The sequence below is a fragment of the Rhododendron vialii genome, chromosome 4a, assembly GCF_030253575.1.
Source record: "Rhododendron vialii isolate Sample 1 chromosome 4a, ASM3025357v1".
NCBI classification, from domain to species: domain Eukaryota; kingdom Viridiplantae; phylum Streptophyta; class Magnoliopsida; order Ericales; family Ericaceae; genus Rhododendron; species Rhododendron vialii.
This window is the reverse complement of record NC_080560.1, coordinates 5029599-5050260: the sequence shown is the minus strand read 5'-3', so window position 1 is coordinate 5050260 and position 20662 is coordinate 5029599. Positions and strand designations below refer to the sequence as shown.

Here is a 20662-nt window from a genome sequence, read left to right as displayed (position 1 = left end):
TTTGTGGAGGGATTGATTCCTTTTGAGCTATGCGGTAAGTCTGGAGTCCTTATAATCATGCCCAAATAAAGTACTTACATAACGTCCGATCATCCCTTCTTCATCCTTTTGGTTTAGCAAAAGATACATAGTTGTAGGACTTATAGTGACCATTTCCATTGTCAATATATTCCATATAATTTCTTGAATTTCATAATTTTGTAAATCCTTCATGTCCAGCGTAATGTTTGGTTATATGACCAAGGAGTTGATGTTTTCGAGAGGGGGGTCATCTGTACAACAAAGCACATTTTATTTACTTTATTGAACTTGTAATTCTGTGCTGTCAACTATAAGAATCACTCACTCATGTATCTGCTCGTGCTATTTCTGGTGTATCACAAATGAATGAGGGCAACAATTTGACCATTTACGGGGGGAAAAACCATATATACATGATCTCTGCTGTACGGGAATCTATGTTTTCTTCTGCTTTCCGGCAAGAATTTGTTGAATTTGCAATCTTCGACTGAAAGCCTCGTTGAAAAGGAAACGAGTCTGGAAAGCTGAGATGATTGGGAGCCATGCCAAAGAAGCTACGGGTGTGAAAAGAACAACGCCCATACCATAATCATATGCTTGAGCAAACACCTGAGTGAAATCCCACAATCCCGTCTCCTCTATCTTTGGCCTCACGGCTTGCGAAACCTGAAAACAAACCAAAAACATCAGCTTGCGCGGTTAGATATGATTCAGTTCGAACGTGGAACCAATCATGACCATACCACTAAGCCATGATAAGACGGTAAAAAGCTCAGGTTATGTATAACAATTATTTTACGTGGTATTCAATTCAAACGGAAAAATAAATACGAGGGAAATATTTATTTGACTAAGCTTACCAAGATCAAACCCCATCCTGTTGGGAAAAATGCTAGACAGCACACAATCAGGTCTTTCAAAGAGAGTTCACAGATGCGGGAGAGAACGATTATGGTAGCAAGAACACCAATGAAGAGAAACGCTTTGAATAGCCTGAACGTGAGGTGGTAATTAGCACTGAGTAGTTGCCTCCCTATGTTCACTGCCTGTATTGTGTGGTAAGATCACAAAGATTACTAAATGCATCACAATCTCTAAAGTGTACAAGTAATGATCCGAAAAGGCAAGCTAATTTAATGAACTTTGCAATGGTGTAGTAGGTATCAATGTTGACATTTGAAGGCTATATCTAAAGGTCCTCGTAGGTTCAGAATTCTTGGTAACTTCTTGTGGTAATTCCAAATCAGTATATGAGGAAGGGAAAAACAATAAACGTGTGTCTACGTGGAATCAAGTGAATGAACTCTGTACAAAACATCAAAGTTCATCAGAAATACTTTCAGCGGTCTTGTTAAAAGCCCGGAACCCTTTTATTTACTGACAATTTCCCTACTACAATGGACACAATTCTGCCGAACAAGCCTTAGGTTAATTTCTTGACAGCAATCCATGACCTTATTCTCTGAGACTCGTCTAAGATAGAATTGCTCAATATATAGTCTATACTATACATTAATAATCTATAATGTACTATATCGGCCCCTCCAAACTTTAAAAAATAAAATAAAAAGTGGCTATGTAGTGCTCCCTTTTATGTGTATATGTATGTTTTGCCGAATATGAATAGAAAGTGGCAATATTTTTCTTGGGTAACATGATTCCTTAGATTCATGCTTAAATTTCAAACTATATTTAAGGAAAACTTAAAGATTCAGCAACCACGTGAATATATGGAACTCTGTGTTCCAAGTTTCGGCCTCCCCTTTGTATAAATCCTAGCTCCGTCCCTAATAGCAAATGTAAAGGATGTAAGATTTTGATGAATACCCTTTTTCCAATGAAAAGATGCAGGAAAGAGACTTTACCTTGACTAACAGAAAAATTGCAACGATGACCACCCATGAGAGCACATAAACTATGAAATTTTTGCTTGTCCCAGATATATCAAGGTGGTAGACAAGACCATATTGGTAAATGAAAAATCGCAGAGATAGCAGTATTTCGATCAACCTCGAGCCCAGCCCAGAATGACGAAGATGGGCTTGTTCATCATTCCACCAAGACTGCCAGCTCTTATCTTGTCGAATTCCTATTCCACCCTGCTGTTTGATCCACTTGTTCCACTCTTTCCAATCGTCCACTATCTTACCCCAGTGGAATCCAGATGGATTAAAGAGAAAGGGGGCAAACAACCACGTCAATGACATGAACCAGATTGAATATGTGATCAAAACATATGCCATGTTGTTTTGGTAGGACCGCCTAAACAGATCATAAACAACCAACAGAAGCAGCAGCTCAAATCCTTTCACAAAGTGGCTTCTTGAATATAATCTGTAGTTCTCGGTAAAGCTGGCGTGAAACACCACAACCTTACGCCCTGTTGGCCTATATTTGGCACCCCCATGAAGAATTGTTCGACCATAATAGTGAGCTTTTGTTCCGAGGGAGAAAGTGAAGAAAACAGCAGCCAGCTGTAATTGCATGAGGACAAAGTCTTTGATGGCATTAAGAAATCCTCTCTCAAGTCCAATCTCCATTACCATAGGTAAGCCTGTTAAGAGTCCTAGTTGTATAAATGATTGGGAGCCCAGAGCAGTTTCCAATGATGGTAAATTGTGCATTCTAGCCTCAAGGAGGAGTGCTTTCTCCAAACCACTGAGAACTAGGTATAGCTGCCCGTACAGGAATATATAAATTGCAACAATTGATATCTGCAAAGACAGAAAATACACGGCAACCTGGTAAACTGCAGAATTTGCCCGTAAATCAAACTACGAAGTTAATACTCATCAAAACCATCTTTGAAACTTATAATCATTCTTTAATTCGAGTTTACAGTAAAGTAAAAGCAGGATATAAACCTGATACTGACTAAAAATAAAGAGAGGTTTTCTAGTTTGGTTTTTGGCAATTCAGCTGAAACCGTAGTCACATAAGGATATATAACTAGATGCCTTCACATTCACACAGTACTACAACAAAAACAACAACAACAACAGAACCCATGTAGTCCCCAATCATTGGGGGTATGGGAAGGGGAGGATTGGAGACAGACCTAACCTTTGGCAATATGCACAAAGTGGCTGTTCTCAAAATACCACTAAAACAGTGGCCCCCCTATACCTGTTTTGCCATGGAACCATGCCCCCAAATCAAAGCCGAATGGCATTAGAGAGGGCAGGCCTAGAGACCGAATTCAATTTATGTGCAAGATAATCTCCCGGATTCAAACAAATTACCAGGCTATTAAAGTAAAACCCAACAGTTGTGTAGTAACAGGATAGCATCCGAAAGAAATCGAACCGACGTCCGAGGCGGTATATGTCCCGGCTTAGAGTTTGTTCACTGTTTCCATTCGTCACTTTGGCTTCAAACTTCGAAATCTGGTTAAGGCCTACATCACGACCTTTGCCAACTTGTATATATTCCTGATAGGTGATATATCCTCTTCGTAAAGTAGAATTAAATCCTGTAATATATCAAGATTGTATGTCGTTTCACATTGGACCCAGAAACATTGTTTGAAATCAGCAATAACTTTATTAATCAGTTCTTACCTGCAAAAACATCTTCACTCAGGTTTATTGTTTTAGATGCTTTGCTTATGCCACCTCTTGTTAGGTGAAACACCCTATCAAAAAAATCTGGATGCCCATAATGGAAACGAACCCTGAATGTCAAACATATGGGATGCAAGGTTAACTGACAAAGCATTAACACATACATGTAGATCAGTTAAGTGTAAAAAATTACAATAAGCAGCTTCAACATTACACGTAGTAGTATAACTATACAGGGATTGTGTAACTGTTAACATGTAACCAACTACAACATTGTCAAATCACATGATCATTGTCTACAGTTGCGAAGACTCATCCTGTCAGCTAGATGGAGAGCTATAAAGTCAAAGCCCTTTTGAATTTTGTGCAAAGTAACATAAAACAAACAACACAAGGGATCTGATACCTGAGAGGATTTGCTAGAAGCCTTTGACCAATGGTGACAAAACTGGTCTCCTGATAAGACATGAACCACGCTAACGAAGAAACACTGCAATATGAGACAAAGTAAGATTCTTTTGTCTTTTGAGTTCCAAAACAGCAAGTAAACTTCTTACAAACAAAAAGTTTCCAATCTACTTTTGCATGGAGTCCGGTATATCTTACATGGAGTCTGCTACAAATAGAGGTGCAGGCTTCTGTCCAAGTGCTAGATTAATCTAATTCCTAGGTTATACAATGAATAATCCATATTTCATTGCTCTATTACTGACCTTTATTTTGTTTTATCTTTTCTTTAGAGTTGATGATACTCAAGCTTCCATAAACCTGCAAGCTTGCTACGAAAGGTTGATCTATCATAAACCATAATTAGAACATAATTAGCCTGATTAACCTGATTCGTCCTTGAGAGCTTTCCTTCATTTTCCGAAGCATACATGTTAAAGCAACCAGCTCAAAACCAATTGGCAATGAGTGGAGAGGCCGCTCAAGCTCATATTCTAGTTTTGGAGGTTATAATTAACCAATTTGGGACAAGCTCTAACACTCCCCCGCACATGCTCCCTTACCAGCACATGGAGGGGTAAACAACGGATCCATAACATAGGGCTCATAACGAAATAAGTGCACTTAATGCACAAAAACAGGGTAATCAACCAAGAGAGTCTTGTCCAAAAGGCTCCGAAAGCCCAGCTTTGATACAATGTTAAAGCATCCAACTCAAAACCAATTGGCAATGGGTGGAGAGGCTGCCCAGGCTCATATTCTTGTTTTGAAGGTTATAATTAACCAATGTGTGACAAGCTCTAACACATGTCAACTGAGAAAGGACTAGAAAGTTGTTTTAAAGGTTCCCTACGCATTGTTGTTTACAAGAAATTCTGATAAATTCTTCAGCAGTTCTTCTATCATGAAGGTGAGTGATGTGCTAATCATACGTGGGTATCACCATCTAACCTTCCCGTGAATATGTGTTCTCTCAAGCCAAGAATAGTCGGAGGCCGCTTTCCATGGTGCTTTAGAAATTCTTGTAATACATTTCTAACTTTGAGAGCTTCTTCCATGTAATTATCCTGCATGACAGGTATACTAAGCATATAACAAGAAAACACATAAAACCCATCTTTCAGGAGTTGGAATTGAGCATACTTGATTCATATCAATTGCCTGAAGAGCTTCACCGCGTGTGAAAATGATGGCATGATTTTGATTTTCAGGTTTCCCCTCTCCGATATTTGGTGGACCAGGAAGCTTTATGCGATATATTTCCTATAAGTATTATAACAGTTAAAACACATACAAGCATGAAAAATAATTTCGAACATCAAATGAAAAGTGCCAGCCATTCTTGATTTAATATTTAATCATATCTCTGAGCAAAACTCACTTAAGCAGAACCTTTTAACACTTTCCCTGGTTTTTGCCACTACTCCTGCAAATTTGATCGAGAAAACAGCCTATGTTTGAAGAATTAGAAGGCATCAATTTCCCCCCATTTAGATCAACAATCTAAATTCTGCTTTGGATTGAAGAAGTATGAACGCTTAGACTTCAGAGAGCACATGCATCTTACTTTAAACATCTACTATTGCTATGAGTAACCAAAGATGGATATAAAAAGGAAAAGCATGAATCAGCAACCAAGCAATTTAACCTATAGCTTTTGCCAGTATATTTCATCAAGAGATCAGGACTACCAAAATATTACAATTGAAATCGAGAAAGAAAGATACACTTGAACTCGTGAAGCTTCATCTAATCAATCCCTAAGATTTATTCCACAGTATTTCCACTCAATTGTGGAATCATGCAATCATGTTATTACTCATTCTTTCTTGAATTCTTTAGGCTGCAGAACAAGGATTCTCTATCAATTGAATGTCTAGGTCCTATGAAGCCTATCTAGCATAATGGACCTGACTTTCCTTAATCTGCGTAATAATCAACTAAGTTGACTTCAGTAATACGTTGCATTAATCCACTACCTGGTCAAAACCATTGACAGCTTTAACCAATATGGATGAGTAAACCTTCTGAGGCCGAGGCTTATTTGCCACAATATCTTCTTTCTCCTCCACATAAGCTACACGGAGAGATGGGTACCTTCAAACAACAACTCGAAGATTAACATCCCGAAGCTTTTAAAATTCATAGACTGCACATCGCTCTCTCTCTCTCTCATCATTTTTTGTCAGCAAAGGAATACCTTATCATTAAGTCAAGTATGTCTTGGGCTAGGGGATCTCCAGCTGCTTTATGTGATCCAAACCTTTGACACGAGATGACATATGTAAATTTCATATCTGCTAGTGCATCTAGTTGAGCTGATAACGTGTCATTCCCCCTTTCAATGGCTTCATAGCCTTCAAGAATATCTGGATTTTAGCATTTTGGGCCATGTGACACAGAAAACAGCCAAATGAATTAGTCCTCTCTAGCCTTGTTAATAGGCCCTCGATGGAGCTTTAGTCGTCAAAAGGACAGTTGAATACCACAAGAAATGTTAGAAGCTCCAAATAGTGGAATTTCGGAACAAACCTTCATCTTCAGCCATGTCGAGAAAAGCTTGTAACTTTAAGGCTTTCTTGTAGTACATCATTCCTCGAACTGTTGAGGGCAAAGAACACAAAACGTGAAGGTATATTTAGAGGACAACCATTTTCCTAATAGTTATCAATCACCAGCAACATTAAGAACATACTGGATGCTTGTCACACACCTGTTCTGCTCAAAGTTTGCCCTCGAAAAGAAGCCCAATTCCTGAGATCTTCATCATTAATTTCAACATCCAGTCCCTCAGAATTTTTCCTCCCCTTACGTTCTAAAAAGTTTTTCCACTCATCTGAGAAAAAATATGAGAGATGGAAACAGTCAAGAGCTAGTAATAAAAAAAACCAGTTTTGGCTTAGTCATTTTTCCTGGGCAACCTGGATATATCTTTTGCATATAAAAGCTGATGGAAACCTCTTCTTGGCTTGAATGAAGTTCTTTTGCAGAAAATTTAACTTCTTCCTTGAAATGCGGAGTCAAAACACTGTAAACAAAAGACAACCCACTGGGTCAGGAGTTCAGGGCAATTGGGTTTGAGTCAGCTTTCTACAAAGAAAAACGTACCAATGCCATATAGAATAGAGTGGTTGAGCAAACTTAGTAGGATATCCTCTCCTCTCCACAAGAATGAAATCTAGGAATCAGCATATCATCTTTATGCAAGTATTGCCAGCATCAAGATGTGAAACTGATTAAAGGTAGGGAACTTATATGCATTTTATAGTTGAAAGTAGTAATTGCACCTATAGTGATACTAATGGAGATCTTAGTAGCTCCAAACTTCCATACAACCTGTCACGGAAAAGTACTTAAAAAATTCTTAATAATGCTCCTAATGTATTTCGCCAATACTAATTTGATAAACAATACACTATGTTTTATTGAACATTTAGTGCTGGCAAGGAATTTGCTCTCATCTAAAACTACTTGAACATTATTCTCATATTATCTATACAAGCATATCCTTTCGAACCACAATTTAAAGCATGAGTTGTATCATATTGGAGCGCAAGAAAAATACTTGTACCTGAATGACAACATGTTACGCACTTTGGGAGCACAAGGGATATCCATATAGAGAGATGTTGCAAAAAAAGAAATCCGTCTCCGAGCTTCTAAATTTGAGGGTAGGTCCATAGCTGTATCTTTGACAGTAAGCAGCAACAGAAAACGCTTGATCTGCCATCCAAATATTGACAGCTTTATTACATGTATTATGCATTGCAAGAATCTATGAACATGTCTTAGGCATGCAAATGCTTGAGGGCATATATACATAATAAGCACATGTGTGCCTTATCTAATAGCAGGTATCATAACACAATGGCCTGTAAGAGCTCCAATCTAGATTCATTATTTTGACCCAATATCAAACCAAGCCCCTAACGCGAGCACGTGTAGTTTAAAGTCTAAAAGGGAAATAGCATGAAGATCCGTAAAAAGAATCACCCGCTCATTCAGAAGCCCGCTATCTGGCAATGGGAAATGGATCGAATCCTTTGATGCAAATAACTGTGGTTCAATGTGGCTGAAAAATTCAATTTCGTCATCCTCTATTTCTTGTTCGGAGTGAAGTGAATCCAATACCCTTCATCAACCGAAAATAATTTAGTAAATGGAATAAAAAAAATGCTCTGGGAAAGGGGATATGTCCTGAACTGATCAAACCTGGAACCATTTAACATCATATTGTCTGTCACAAGCTCAAACATATCTTGGAGCGCTTTCACAACTTTACTATGATGGTCTTCATTTCCCTCAACCTTAAATGTGGAATACGGCATCAAAAAAGTGAAAAACATGCAGAAAAGTATAAGCAACACTTAGAATACAGATTATCCCAAAAACTTCCCAAAAATTTAAGCTTATAGGAGGTAGGCTAGAGTGCCCAACCCTATATGTGTGTATATACATATCAAGCTATTCAACACCCTCTCTCGCATGGAACCATATCTTCCACGTGGAGGTGCAACCATGATGAAGAGAGGCATAATGTAAATGGGAAACCACTAAAAATGGAGACTTGAACCAAAGATTCCCAAAATACCACAGCTCACCAATTTTCCCAAAAAGCATTAGCTATTAGGCAGTGACCCATCTACATATATCAAGCTATCTAACAGTATCTACTCAACAATAAACTAAGATTTTGCAACAGTTACCAGCAGTTCTACTAACTCGATACATGTAGCTTGTAGAGCTGGTAGTTCACTCATCTTGAAATTTTCAAGAAGGCTTGATCTTCCAATGATTTCCTCAATCTCATCAATTAACTCTGTAATAACCCTGAAAACCCATACCAAAAAATTAAAAAGCATGTTAGAAGCTTGAAGTACATAGCAGGTACAGTATTGTGCATTAGCCGTTAGAAGACATCATACCACATAAGCTGTAAGAGAGCTTACCATACACTTTTGGGCTGACATACAGACTTTCTACAACTTTTAGGCGCGTTTGGTTGGATGGAATATAATGTAAATTGTAATGGAATTAAGAATGGAATGGAATTGGAAGAATTGAGACTGGAATAATCATTCTCATTCCCATGTGTGGTTGTGGCTAGGAATCCATAGCAAAAATGGAAGTCGCATTCCAATTCCTGTTTTTGGTATGCTAGAATCACATCTCAATGGAATGGAATTTGGAGTGGCAATAGCAATTTTGGGAGTGGCATTAGTAAAATTTGGAGTGCCAATAGCAAATTTTGCAGTGACATTAGTAAAATCTGCAGTGGCAATAGCAAATTTGGAGTGACAATAGTAAAATTTGGACCGGTATTAGTAATTTTGTGAGTGACATTAACAATCCAGATATGGATGGTGGAATGGAATTGTAATTCTTTACTTTTCAATTCCTTTATTTGAATGAATAATAATTCCATGTGGAATGGCTATTCCTTCAATTTTTAGTGAACTGAGTAGACATTCCATAGAAATAACCATTCTATCCGACTTCCCATTCCATCAAACCAAAAATAACCTTAGATTAGTGGGTAGTGGGTACTAGGTAGTTAACATATTGTGGACCTTCAGCTATGAGGTCTTGGGTTAAAGTCTCTTTGTATGTGTTAGTTCCTCAGCATGATTTTTTATGTGCACTCCATTGCGTACATGCTTGTGTACCATGCCATGATGAATTTTTGTGTTAGTCTGTCCCGGTACATGCATGAGGGGCTCAATCATAAGGGAGGTTGTGAGAGCATGATTCATATTGGTGAGCCCATACCCAAAATAGCTTCAGCTTTTACATGAGGCAGTTCTTCAAATTCAAAAGAAAAATTCCAATTGAACACAGACGAAAGGTTAGTTTCACTACCTTCTCTCCAGATCACCAACGACAAGCATCTCAAGGATATACTTCAGAGATTCATAGCACTCCTTTACTGCACAATACATGTCATTATCTTTTCTAATCTGTCTATAAAGATTTTTATCCTTCCCAACAAAATCTCTTGCAATGCTCAATGCTGTTGTGAACTGTCAAGCATAGGAGACGGCACACATTCAGATTAATCACAACAATAGCACTGATTTGCAAAAGGTTACACACACGCAGCACACCTTATTTGCTAGAAGGAAAACAGGCCACTGAACAACGCCAGAAAAAAGTTCCGATGACACAGGTATTTTCATCAAATCCATCTCCCTGTTGTCAATATACAAAAACTTACTAGATTCCAACTAGCATTTGGGAATGAAGAACTGTTTTTGAGAGAAGACAATACCTGTTGCTTATCAAGTCTTCTTCCCGAAAGCTGCTGATAATTTGGTTCCATACCAGCACAAACTTAACAATACTATTCTTCTCCGTTTCAGATGCCTAAAATAAGATCCAAACAATAATTGCAGGAGAGCCATACAACAGGCCAAACAGTTAGCCACACATCATAAAATTGAAATGCACATAATACCTTCAGAAACCTCTGTCGGAAGAGACGGCTTCGCTTGTTGCCTTTATTTGATGGGGGTGGGACAAGGCAAGTATTGAATGCAGAAGGCAAGGACTGGAATCTGCTTCTCATCATGCCTAATGTCCGAATCTATATGAAACAGATGGGTGAGGCGACTTTCATATTGCTTAAAAGAGAAGCGAGATGGCATACCTCTCCAAGATGATGCAAGATCCCATAAAAACAGCCAAATATCGCACAGAAAACAGAATACCATATCTGTGCGTCCATAAAATATACCTGAAGAATACCGAATGATTATGTATGCTCGGATTAGTTAAATACTCCACTAGTGCAAAGTTTGATTATCAGAAGATTCTCACTATTATTTTCTACTGTATGGGTGGAAATACGCCAGATATTGAAACAAAGTTAAGACCAGCTCATACTGTAAGTTCAAAATTTAAAGCTGCATAGGATTGATTAGGAGACATATTTAGAAAACTCACAAGAATTATGGGAGCCCAAATAGCCGCGATTGCACCAGCATTACTCTGGACTGAATTGAGCTAAGACACTTCAAGTTAGATATACCAAGAACGATAAAGATATTCCAATTTCTTGTGCATGTGGAAAAGAATGAAATTGATATTACCTTTTGGGAAAAGCTCATGCCAGTCATAATTTTTAACCCCAATTTTCATGATTTGCCTTGTTGGTGCAATAAGTGGTTTTATCTGCATATTTGTCATTGGGAACCAAGAATATAAACCAGGTTTATGCAAATGTTCCTTTTGAATAATATCATCAAAAGAGACAACAATTTAATTCTGGGAACGAATAACTCCTCCTGCTGAGTGGTGAGAAGGAATCGCAATGTAATTACCTCAAAGTTGTAGCTAAAGGAGAACTTGCTTAACAATAACAGCACCCAAAACACTGTATACCTACAAGTAAAGAGAGCATATGCACCTCAATAGGGTTCCACACTCCGAAGCAAGAATAATCAAAAGAAATATTTATGGCAGGGATGAAGGAAATACTTAAGTTGGGAGTATTGGCTTTCTTGCATTCCTCGTCCAACATACAACCTAGGCTAAACCATGAAAAGAGCAAAAACTAAGAAAAAAAGTAGTTTATAATACCAATTAAGAAGAAGCAAACATGAACAGCTGACTACAAACGGGAATTGTATAGCCATGGCAGAGATAACTCTGATTCAACAGAAGTACCAGAGATACATGCTAGGAACTCGAAACAAGGGCTTCGGCTACATAAAAAGAACAAACTTCGTCTTATGCATCACGCTATAAGGGGAACTAATTCATAGGATTGGTAGTAGTTTCATATGACCAAGGCAAAGAGAATTGCGGATTGAAACAGTTCATTGCGTGGAAGAGATAATGTTGAGATCGCAAGGATTTTTCCAATTATCCAATCTACAGAGTTGCAAATTAAGATAAAATGTGTGCATTCGAAACTGGTTTCTTAGATAGCAATCTCAACCTTATCAATGGCTCATTAACTGTATAGTGTATATAATAAGACACCTTGCTGAATTGGTAATAAACGCATTACAATCCATGCAAACGGCTAGACCAGCAGGCAGAAACATTGAGAAAAATATAGCTTATAAAATGTGTGCATAGACCATTATTATCTGCCTTTACGTCAAGTTGATCACAATGGTAAAAACAAATGCAACTGCAAATTTGTCGACTGCTATCCAGTATCTCCACATGATCGAGTTGATTGATCTGCACTGATGCTGCCTTGAATTATTGGGTCCAAATAATGCCGAGGTCTAGTTAATAGTTCTATGGAAAAGAATAGTTTACTACTGTTAAGTGCAAATTATGACCTTTTGATGTGCCAGGCTCGAAATAAAACATAGCTTAAAATCTGAGACACATGTTGATCTGAAAAAATTGGAAATGTAAAGTGACATAGAGGTTGAATCTTACCTGAGTCCACCAAGACAAAATAGCACATATACGGAAATTTGACGTCTCAATGTATCTGCCCACTGCGGGTACAAGAAAAAGAACCATATGTATTGCATTGGTCATCAAGTAAAATGCAACTGCAACCATATAAGGGGAGTAACACCATTCTCCAAGCCAAGTGCCATATGCTGTAGAGTAACAAGTATATTTTCTTCTAGAGCCAGCATAACATACAGGAAGAACAATAATCCATATCACCGCAGCCGCAACCTTGAGCCCATGCTTTAGAATTTGAGAGGAGTCCATCGAGCAACTAGCTTTCCAAGTAAAGGCTATGTCAAGAATAGCTGTCAATATAGACACTTCTTAGTCAACAGTGGATACTCCCAAGCTCAACCTTATGACAGGAGGTCAGTAAGGAAACTGCCTGCTAAATACTTGGAAAACATCGTTCAACTTAACAATAGCTTTCTAAAGAACTGAAAGTTCAATCCACAACAAGCATGTTTCTCAAGCGCTTGTATGCATAGTGTTCACATTAATGCTAAAGAAACACCTAAAATCTTCAGAGTAAAGACAAATATTCTACTGGCCGGAACACATCGTCACATGGACCGGAACAGTAGGGGGAGCATTCGGACTCTGGCGTCTTCCATGTTACATAACCTTCTATTGATGAGATGTCAGTGTCCCCTACATCAAAAGTACATTCCCCTCTTCAACACAAAGTTCTCTCAGAGCTTTCGTACTTGAGCTTGAACTCCTAAATAAGAATAAAACTCCCATATTACTGTCACTTAGGGGACACCCCAACGGCTAAGGTGCATTCCCTAGTAACACTACTGAAGCTCCACTCTGTTAACAAACCTATAAGCAAATCATATATTGCACAACAAATCCTTTGTCACATGTGTGGAAAATAGCTATTTTTATGAATTCCTCGTGTCTTAAACATGAGAAATGAGAAATAGACGAATCTTACAATTTATGATTGTCGATGTACCATAGATCTGTGCTGTAGTTCATCAAGGACTCTTGAAAAAGTTTCCTTTTTTGTAAAGTACATTTATTTGTTACTGTTATTACTTGAAAATATCTCGTCTTGTAAGGATTATGTTATCATACCAAATGCTTTACTTAGTTTATACAGATGCTTTATCGTATTGGACAACAACTCACATAATATTGCATTTGCAAGTAAAAAAAATGCTCAAGCTGTATACAATAGCAGACCTTGTATGAGTTTAAGAATCGCCAATGTAATAAAGATGCTCATAACGTCCTCAAGAATTGTTGCATCAAACACTTGGAATGGTGATTCCAGTTCATGAGATGCCATTATTATCATTGCCTAGGAAGCAGCAGAAAACCACTTAGCAGTGAGCCAAACTTTAGAAAATACAATAAGTAGCTGAATATTTTTTGGCTATTTCAGGCACCTGAAGGGAGAGGATTAAAAAGCTCCACATCCTATCAAAGCTCCTAAAAATCTGCCAAAATGATCGAACCTCTACAAAATTTGTCTTTCCTAACCATTTTTGCACCTTCTCTCCATCGGTCATAGCCTGAAAATACAAAAAAGATTGGACTAAACATTTTGTAGCAATGAGATATGAGAAAACAAAATCATGTGGCATGCCTTGGTGTTTGCAGGAGTGTGTGACTGATTAAAGTGTCTGAGTAGACTCTAGTTCAGCAGGAATAAACTTGTGAGTGGAAACTATATGATATGGTTTCTGGTTTCAACCACCAAACTGTCAGTGATTTATTCCCTGTTGGGCACTAAAACCGCAGCAAAAGTGAAATAGGATGACCCCAAAACTTAACCTTATACTTAGCAATTGCAGGGGGGGAGGGGGGAAGAGATGTAGCTGATGGCTATGGAATGTTGGGAAATTCAATGCATTCGTACAAACACGGACAACATATTAATGCTCCAAAACGAGGAGGTCCAGGTATCTACATGGCATGTACATACAACACATATACAGATAAGCAAGTCAGTATAAACCTGCCAAAAAGGCATGCATAATTAAAGTTAAAAAGCACACACCTCTACTGCTTCATCTAAATTTTGTTCATTCTTCTTTTCCTGAATATCCTTAACTGATCTCTGACCGTTTCTGAACTTCGGATCAGTCAACTTTTGTACAAAGAAGAAATTATGGTCCAGACGCATGGGCCATCCTATTTCAAAACAATCAGGAGACCTGCAAATGCATATGACACAAAGAAACATCTTGAAAACGATTCCTTACTTAGAAGATAACTAACCAGAAGCCCTAAATGCAGAGCTGAACATGTTCCCAGAAGTAGAAATCTAACCAGAAGTATTCGTTCAAATCATCATAGTTTCTCCATGTAGAATAATCAGCTGTCCCATTTTTGCTCTTCATAGCTTCCTTGGATGATTGATGGCAAAGTATAGGATTTAAGTTAGATTAAAAAAAATGAAAGATACACAAATGGGCTGTAGTTCGAAGCTTGAAGTACCTCAAGTATAACCTTGTAGATTGGGGTAACTACGCTGTTAAGAAAAGACTCAGAGCCTCCTCCATATGCTGGCATGACCTTTTCTCCTGTAGTCATGCTAACAGCACCAATCAACATACCATGCAGCTCATATGCCATCTGAAATAGAAAACACCAACAAAATTCAAAATGGTATGAATAGCACTGGTGGACCCCGGAATATCTCAAAAGGAGGGTTCCAAATTGTGTTTATATAGATTTTGGATGGCTTAAGTAAATCATTCAGACTTTGGAGGGGCTAAGTAGAAGTATTAAGCTTTTGAATGGGCCACAGCTAAAATCTTCGAGGAATGTTGGAGGTCTGACACAGGTAGAAATGTTTGTAGTTCCTAGACCTCGCACAAGAAGACATATCCAAATGCACTCGTTTAATGGTACAAAAAAAAAAACCACTAATAATTTCATCAAGAGCACAAGCCTTCCATCTTTCAATCATCTATGTTGGTCCTAGAAACCAGAAGAGACCACATTCTCCCACCCTTCGAAGACAATATTGGTCCTTGCCTCCTTGGCGAATGATGCAAAAGACAAATCTTGAGAAAAAGGATCTTCCCCATTATTTAATGTGGATTACCGAGTCCATCAAATTGCACCAAACAATACACCTGCTTGGTGATTTTAAGACGCATAAACACGTCTGGGATTTCCACAATTGTGTAGAAAGTTATGAGGAACAACTAATAGCAACAGAATGGCAACTTACATGGTGAAAAATATAACAGAGGCACTCTGGCATAAATCGCAAGTTTGAAGCTTCCCCCCATATGAGAAGATAAAGCCCTAGATACAGAAGCTTATGTTGTTGGGCCTCCTCTTTCAGGTATGGCAATCTACAGAAGAATAAAGCAAAAGGAAAAATAAAAAACTGTGAAAAAAAAAATGAAAACATAATAAGTATATGAAAAATCGTTCGATTAGGAGGAAGAATAAAAAAAAAGAGAGTGGGAGAATGCATGATTTGCTCAAAAAATAGAACAGAAGATACGTCTCACTAGGAGGGGATATGAGTATTAGATATCTTGCCGAATGTTGCTCTTTCTTCCCAAAAATTTGCACCAGTTAGTATAGTTCTTGAAAAATTTCTTCATCATTATGTTGACAGCTTCATCCCCTGACTGAGATAAATGCATTCAGGTATCAACTTTACAAAACAAACCATTTAAAGCAAAAGGTTAAGATGAAATTTCATAAGTACCTTTAACATATTCGTTTTCTTAGCACTTTCTCGAACATGGATGTTAGCCAGCAGTAACATCAGATGCTCCCTCTGGTTGGCAACGTTTCCTTTCTGCGATGACACATTCAATACAAATAACTTTTGCTATTTATTGTCTAAAAGAAAGAAAGAAAATTTGCGAACAATAGAAACAACAAATCTAGTGGGGAGGGAAATGTTGCCTGTATTACCTGGAATCCAAAACAAAATTGGAGCCAATCAAATAAATCCATGCAAGCCACTTGTTTCCGAAAATCCTCCACAAAAGGTAAATGATGAATGTTGTGGATAGCAACAGCAGCAGCTTTAATCTGTACCATTTTATTAGATCATCAACAAACTCAATTCCGTTCAATGGGGACTCAACAGTTTATTGACATTAGACCTCAGGGAGCTGCATTATTGGTTGATGAACACCTCCTTCATCAAGGGGAAGGATATTATATGGCACAAACAATGCGGACTTGTCGTTGATGCTGTCCCTATCAACGAGGGCCTGGTGAGTAGATAAAAAGAAGAGAAAACTAAATTATCCAAAAATCATAAGAACGAGGAATTGGGAAAAGAAAATTAACCAAAGAAAAAGAAGATACCTTGGAACCCGCCACTTTGTAAACTGTATTCAATACTTCACAGAGAACAGAAGCAATAGCCCGTGCCTTAATCAACTTTTCTCTGTCAAAAGGAGAATTAAGTGTTCAATTTTCCAATGGCAGAAACTATAGGTACTCCATGCACTTGAGATTGAGAGAAACACGCCATGATTTAAAGAAAGAGTATATTGCCTGTTTCTAGGATTACAGTCTGCAGACTCTGCACCATGTTTGATAATGTAGTCTTCATACTCATGATCAACACGTTTGAGTTCACGTAAATCACTCTTTTCCTTCCTTCTTAAGATAGTAAGTTCTTCATCCTGTAATAACCAAAGCAGGAGCAAAGCATGAATCTGATATGCAGAGACTGATTGAAAAGAGATCTCGGTAGTTGTTCCCCATACTGCAGATGGGATACATATGTATAGGCTGACAAACAATTTTTTTTTATTATCTAAACATAGATAAGGGAAATGGTTTTCGTATCAACTTCGCGTGAAATGGTTTTAAACATGATAACCATCAGCGTAATGGTCGCAGTCGCAGGCAAGGGATATCTAGAACATCAGTGAATGTATAACACGAATCGGACACCACACCAATGAATTTTTTTTCTTCCATTCGCAAATGCTAAAAAAGCAATAGAAACACAAGTTCTAACTTCTAACCTTATTCATAACAAATTGAATGATGCTTTTAAAGGTTGTTAACCAATATTTGACTCGTACAAGTAGTTTATGAGTAAAGATTTAATTAGGAATCGTGCTTTAAGGCAACAAATATTGATACTTTCTAGGGTGTGAGAATGACACTATCTAATGAACTAGAAATGGTACTGGAATAAATTATCTATACAAAACAGAAAGTGAAGCTTTTCCACATGAAGAAGCAACACCTCCCAAAGACACCAAATACATATTGTAGAACAAAGCCGTCGGTCTGAGAAAGGAAGAAATGGGAGAGAAAAGTTCTTCCGCAGGCTTTGTTGATGTAAAGGCCCTTGTAACGTTGATTATCGGTTGTTTTCCAATATGCACCATGGTGAACCTTACCTATTGGCCATTATGTTACATATCGGCCATTATTTAAAACCAAGCTGAGCCTTACCACTAATCGAAATCTGGTTGTCGTTGAAAAGGTTTTATCATGAAACCGAAAACATTCCTTATATGCAACAAGATCAAGGGTACAAAGAAGGTCATTCATTAATCTGTTCCCAGAGGATGGTAAGGTATCATTACCAGCAGCTTTTGGGCATATTTATATTCCCCTTTAAAGCAACTTCAAGTAGAAATTTGCGAAGAACATCTCCGTTAGGCTTATCTATGAGGACTAATATCAAGTAACTACCTGTTCAAGTCGCTGGAGAAGAGAAGTTTTGAATTGCCGCACTCCCCGTCCATTTGAGTTCCGATCCAAATTATGTGCTACTTCAAAAGCATGAAAGCGGCCTGCCCACAAAACCCATCAAAAAATTACCATTATACCACCCTTTAGGTGAATGCTAAAACCACAATGCTGCATGGCAGAATACCATGCCATCCCATGACCAATTATCACCACCCACTACTCTCATGCCCTGTTTCGTTCTAAACGAACCTGTTGGAACATAGAATACTCTACCATTCTTGCTTTACACTTCATTCTCTTTTGCCTCTCTCCATTTTTCATCGCCAACAGATATTTGTTTTTCAATCCCCAAAGCTAGAATTAAAAAACAAAAAAAAGAAAGAAACAAAACAAAGCAAAACTGTGGAAAACAAACCTTTGCACAATCAATAACCATATATTACAATTCACATACAGCACTACTATACGTGACAAAAGTAAAGAAAGGATTAGAAGCGAAAAATTCGTGAATCATTAGGGTAAGCACCAACAGAAGATAATGTAGAATAGATTAAGCTGGTTTGATAACATACATCGGATACCAGTCGAAGCAATGGCAATAAGATTACTGCTAATGGCAATGCTAAGGAGGGAAAGGCATAGAATTAACAATGATAAGTTTCTAAGATATATGAATTTAGTAATTTCAACGAATTATATGGTTGTTTACAGAGCAGAATGGCGAAAAAGCGTCTAATTCTAGTCGCTCTGACAACCCCAATTGATTGAGACACGGAGCTTGGTTGAGTTACGTACACATGAGAAACAATTTGAATCATCCAATTTCCTTATCTTAGAGCAATCTATCAACCAATCAATCCAAACTTCCTCAAATCCAGTGCAAAAGCCTTTTTGGCAAGCAGGACCTACCAACCAGATAGGTGCAAACACCCACAAGCAGGAGCGGACACAAGGGCCTGGCCCAACACAATTTCAAATATTCCCACAAATTATACTAGTTTTTGACATTATTAGTTTGGAAAAATTCCATCGGATTAGCCCATGCAAGTACTATGGGCGGGAAAAAATGCCTAAAATTCCTATATATGCGTGACAAAAAAACCTCTAAAACAATCAACCATATTTTGGTCATGCGAATAATATGAGTGGTCGTAGTGTATATACACAAAATCAAAATTATGAAGTACCAATATCCACTTAAAGAATTTAAGTTTTGCTATTAATGTGGGAATACATGTGATCAAGCAAGTCCCCGCTATCTAACAATCCTGCCACTGCCACGAGCTATACGGAAAGATTGTTTATACCCAGCATCAAACTTATCAAGTAGCAATATGGACTTATGACATCCATGTTTTGTTATTAAGGTTCCACATGTGATCAAGGCCCTGCTAACTACAAATCCTGCTCCTGCCACGGCCAACAAGCTATCCCGTTCGTCCCAGTGACAACCTTAAATTGTTGAGCCACCCTAGTGGATTGACTCAAATTTATTTATTTATTTGATAATTTTTGGTGTCTGGGCTAGTTTACACGCTATGATCCTAGATTGATTCTAATTTTAACCACCTATACAACAACAACAAGAACAACAACAAAAAGGGCTTACAAAGATAGGCAACACGAGGCTCCTCAGTTTCGATCAAATTGGAAACCCTAAGGAACCTCTGAATCTCCGAAACTAAAGACACCGGCAACTTCTCGCTGTCGAATGGCTCGGGCTCAGGATCATCACGGCCCCAAGTGATTGATCTTGTAAATGGTCTAGCGTTCCGACTGGTATACTCTCTTCTGTTGTGACTGTTATTACCGCTGCTGCTGCAACCTTCACCTGTGGGCTCTGCAACAACGATTTCTTTGGACATCGTTTCTCCTCAGAAACCAAAGGAGTTGAGAGAGGAGGGGAATAGTGAATGTGGGTAGGAGACTGAACATGGGATCTTATATGCATATTCATTGTTTTCGTTTTCAATGTGATTTTTTGCTTTTGGGAAAGCTTTTTTCTAATCGTTTGCATGGAAAGTGGGGGGGTGTGTGAGAGAGAGAGCTTTTGCTTTTGCTTTTTGATGGAGTTTGGTCTGGTAGCTTTTTGTGTTGTGATCGACGAGGAGAAGGAAGTGAGAAGAGAGAGAGAGAGAGAGAGAGAGAGAGAGAGAGAGAGAGAGAGAGAGATGGGTTTTGGACTGTTGGGGTTTGAAAAGGGACGTTGATGGCTTCTTTTGAAGGAGTGGACCGGCGGGAGCTATTAGTATAGAAGTTTGTTTAGGAAAGCGATGAATAATACTAGAGAGGGTAGTCCGGCCAGGGTTAGCCCGTTAATGGATTTGCTCCCCACATAATTTTATCAAAGTTTATTTTTTGAGGTCGTGTCACAAGAGAGTAATTTGGGAATTCATTAGTTCTTACTAAGGCTGCAAACGAGTTGAGCGAGCTTTGTCAAGCTCGAGCCAAAAACTTGAGTTTGAGCTTGGCTCGAGCCTTAACGAGCCGAGATTAGTTATTTACAAAACGAGACTTTTTAATTGAGTAGAGCCTACCTTAACGAGCTTTTGGAGCTC

At 38.2% G+C, this 20662-nt stretch overlaps 1 protein-coding gene across 3 annotated transcripts; it reads right to left on the bottom strand.

Moving 5' to 3' along the window:
• Positions 1–273: 273 nt before the first annotated feature.
• LOC131321576 (putative callose synthase 8) lies at positions 274–20291 on the bottom strand. 3 transcript variants are annotated; one of them, XM_058352451.1, is made up of 41 exons: positions 19714–20291; positions 18105–18205; positions 16944–17074; positions 16752–16833; positions 16544–16654; positions 16350–16469; positions 16138–16230; positions 15966–16057; positions 15646–15772; positions 14904–15041; positions 14736–14812; positions 14464–14620; positions 13850–13975; positions 13644–13761; positions 12429–12757; positions 11508–11560; positions 11351–11411; positions 11120–11201; positions 10974–11023; positions 10678–10764; positions 10486–10614; positions 10300–10394; positions 10136–10220; positions 9891–10051; positions 8738–8861; positions 8244–8338; positions 8025–8163; positions 7603–7754; positions 6953–7059; positions 6745–6867; positions 6564–6632; positions 6232–6400; positions 6011–6128; positions 5175–5294; positions 4983–5098; positions 3991–4074; positions 3582–3694; positions 3264–3493; positions 1887–2735; positions 882–1067; positions 274–687 (listed from the first exon to the last, which is right to left on the bottom strand). In XM_058352451.1, exons 1-41 carry the CDS (start codon positions 19967–19969, stop codon positions 457–459), a joined length of 5886 nt encoding a protein of 1961 aa, XP_058208434.1. In that variant the 5' UTR covers positions 19970–20291; the 3' UTR covers positions 274–456. The 3 variants fall into 3 exon arrangements, with proteins under 3 accessions (XP_058208434.1, XP_058208435.1, XP_058208436.1); XM_058352452.1 differs by lacking the exons at positions 274–687; positions 882–1067 and having other exon boundaries at positions 2542–2735; positions 3328–3493; XM_058352453.1 differs by lacking the exons at positions 274–687; positions 882–1067; positions 3264–3493; positions 3582–3694 and having other exon boundaries at positions 2542–2735.
• Positions 20292–20662: the final 371 nt, after the last annotated feature.

What these genes read in the sequence shown, in the direction of transcription:
- LOC131321576 (XM_058352451.1), bottom strand. Translation starts at nt 19,969, where the DNA reads ATGTCCAAAGAAATCGTTGTTGCAGAGCCCACAGGTGAAGGTTGCAGC. An exon ending in GATTCTTAAACTCATACAAG is followed by an intron (nt 12,758 to 13,643) that starts GTCTGCTATTGT and finishes CTATATTGACAG; the next exon opens with CTATTCTTGACATAGCCTTT. An exon ending in TTTTGTCTTGGTGGACTCAG is followed by an intron (nt 11,561 to 12,428) that starts GTAAGATTCAAC and finishes TTCATGGTTTAG; the next exon opens with CCTAGGTTGTATGTTGGACG.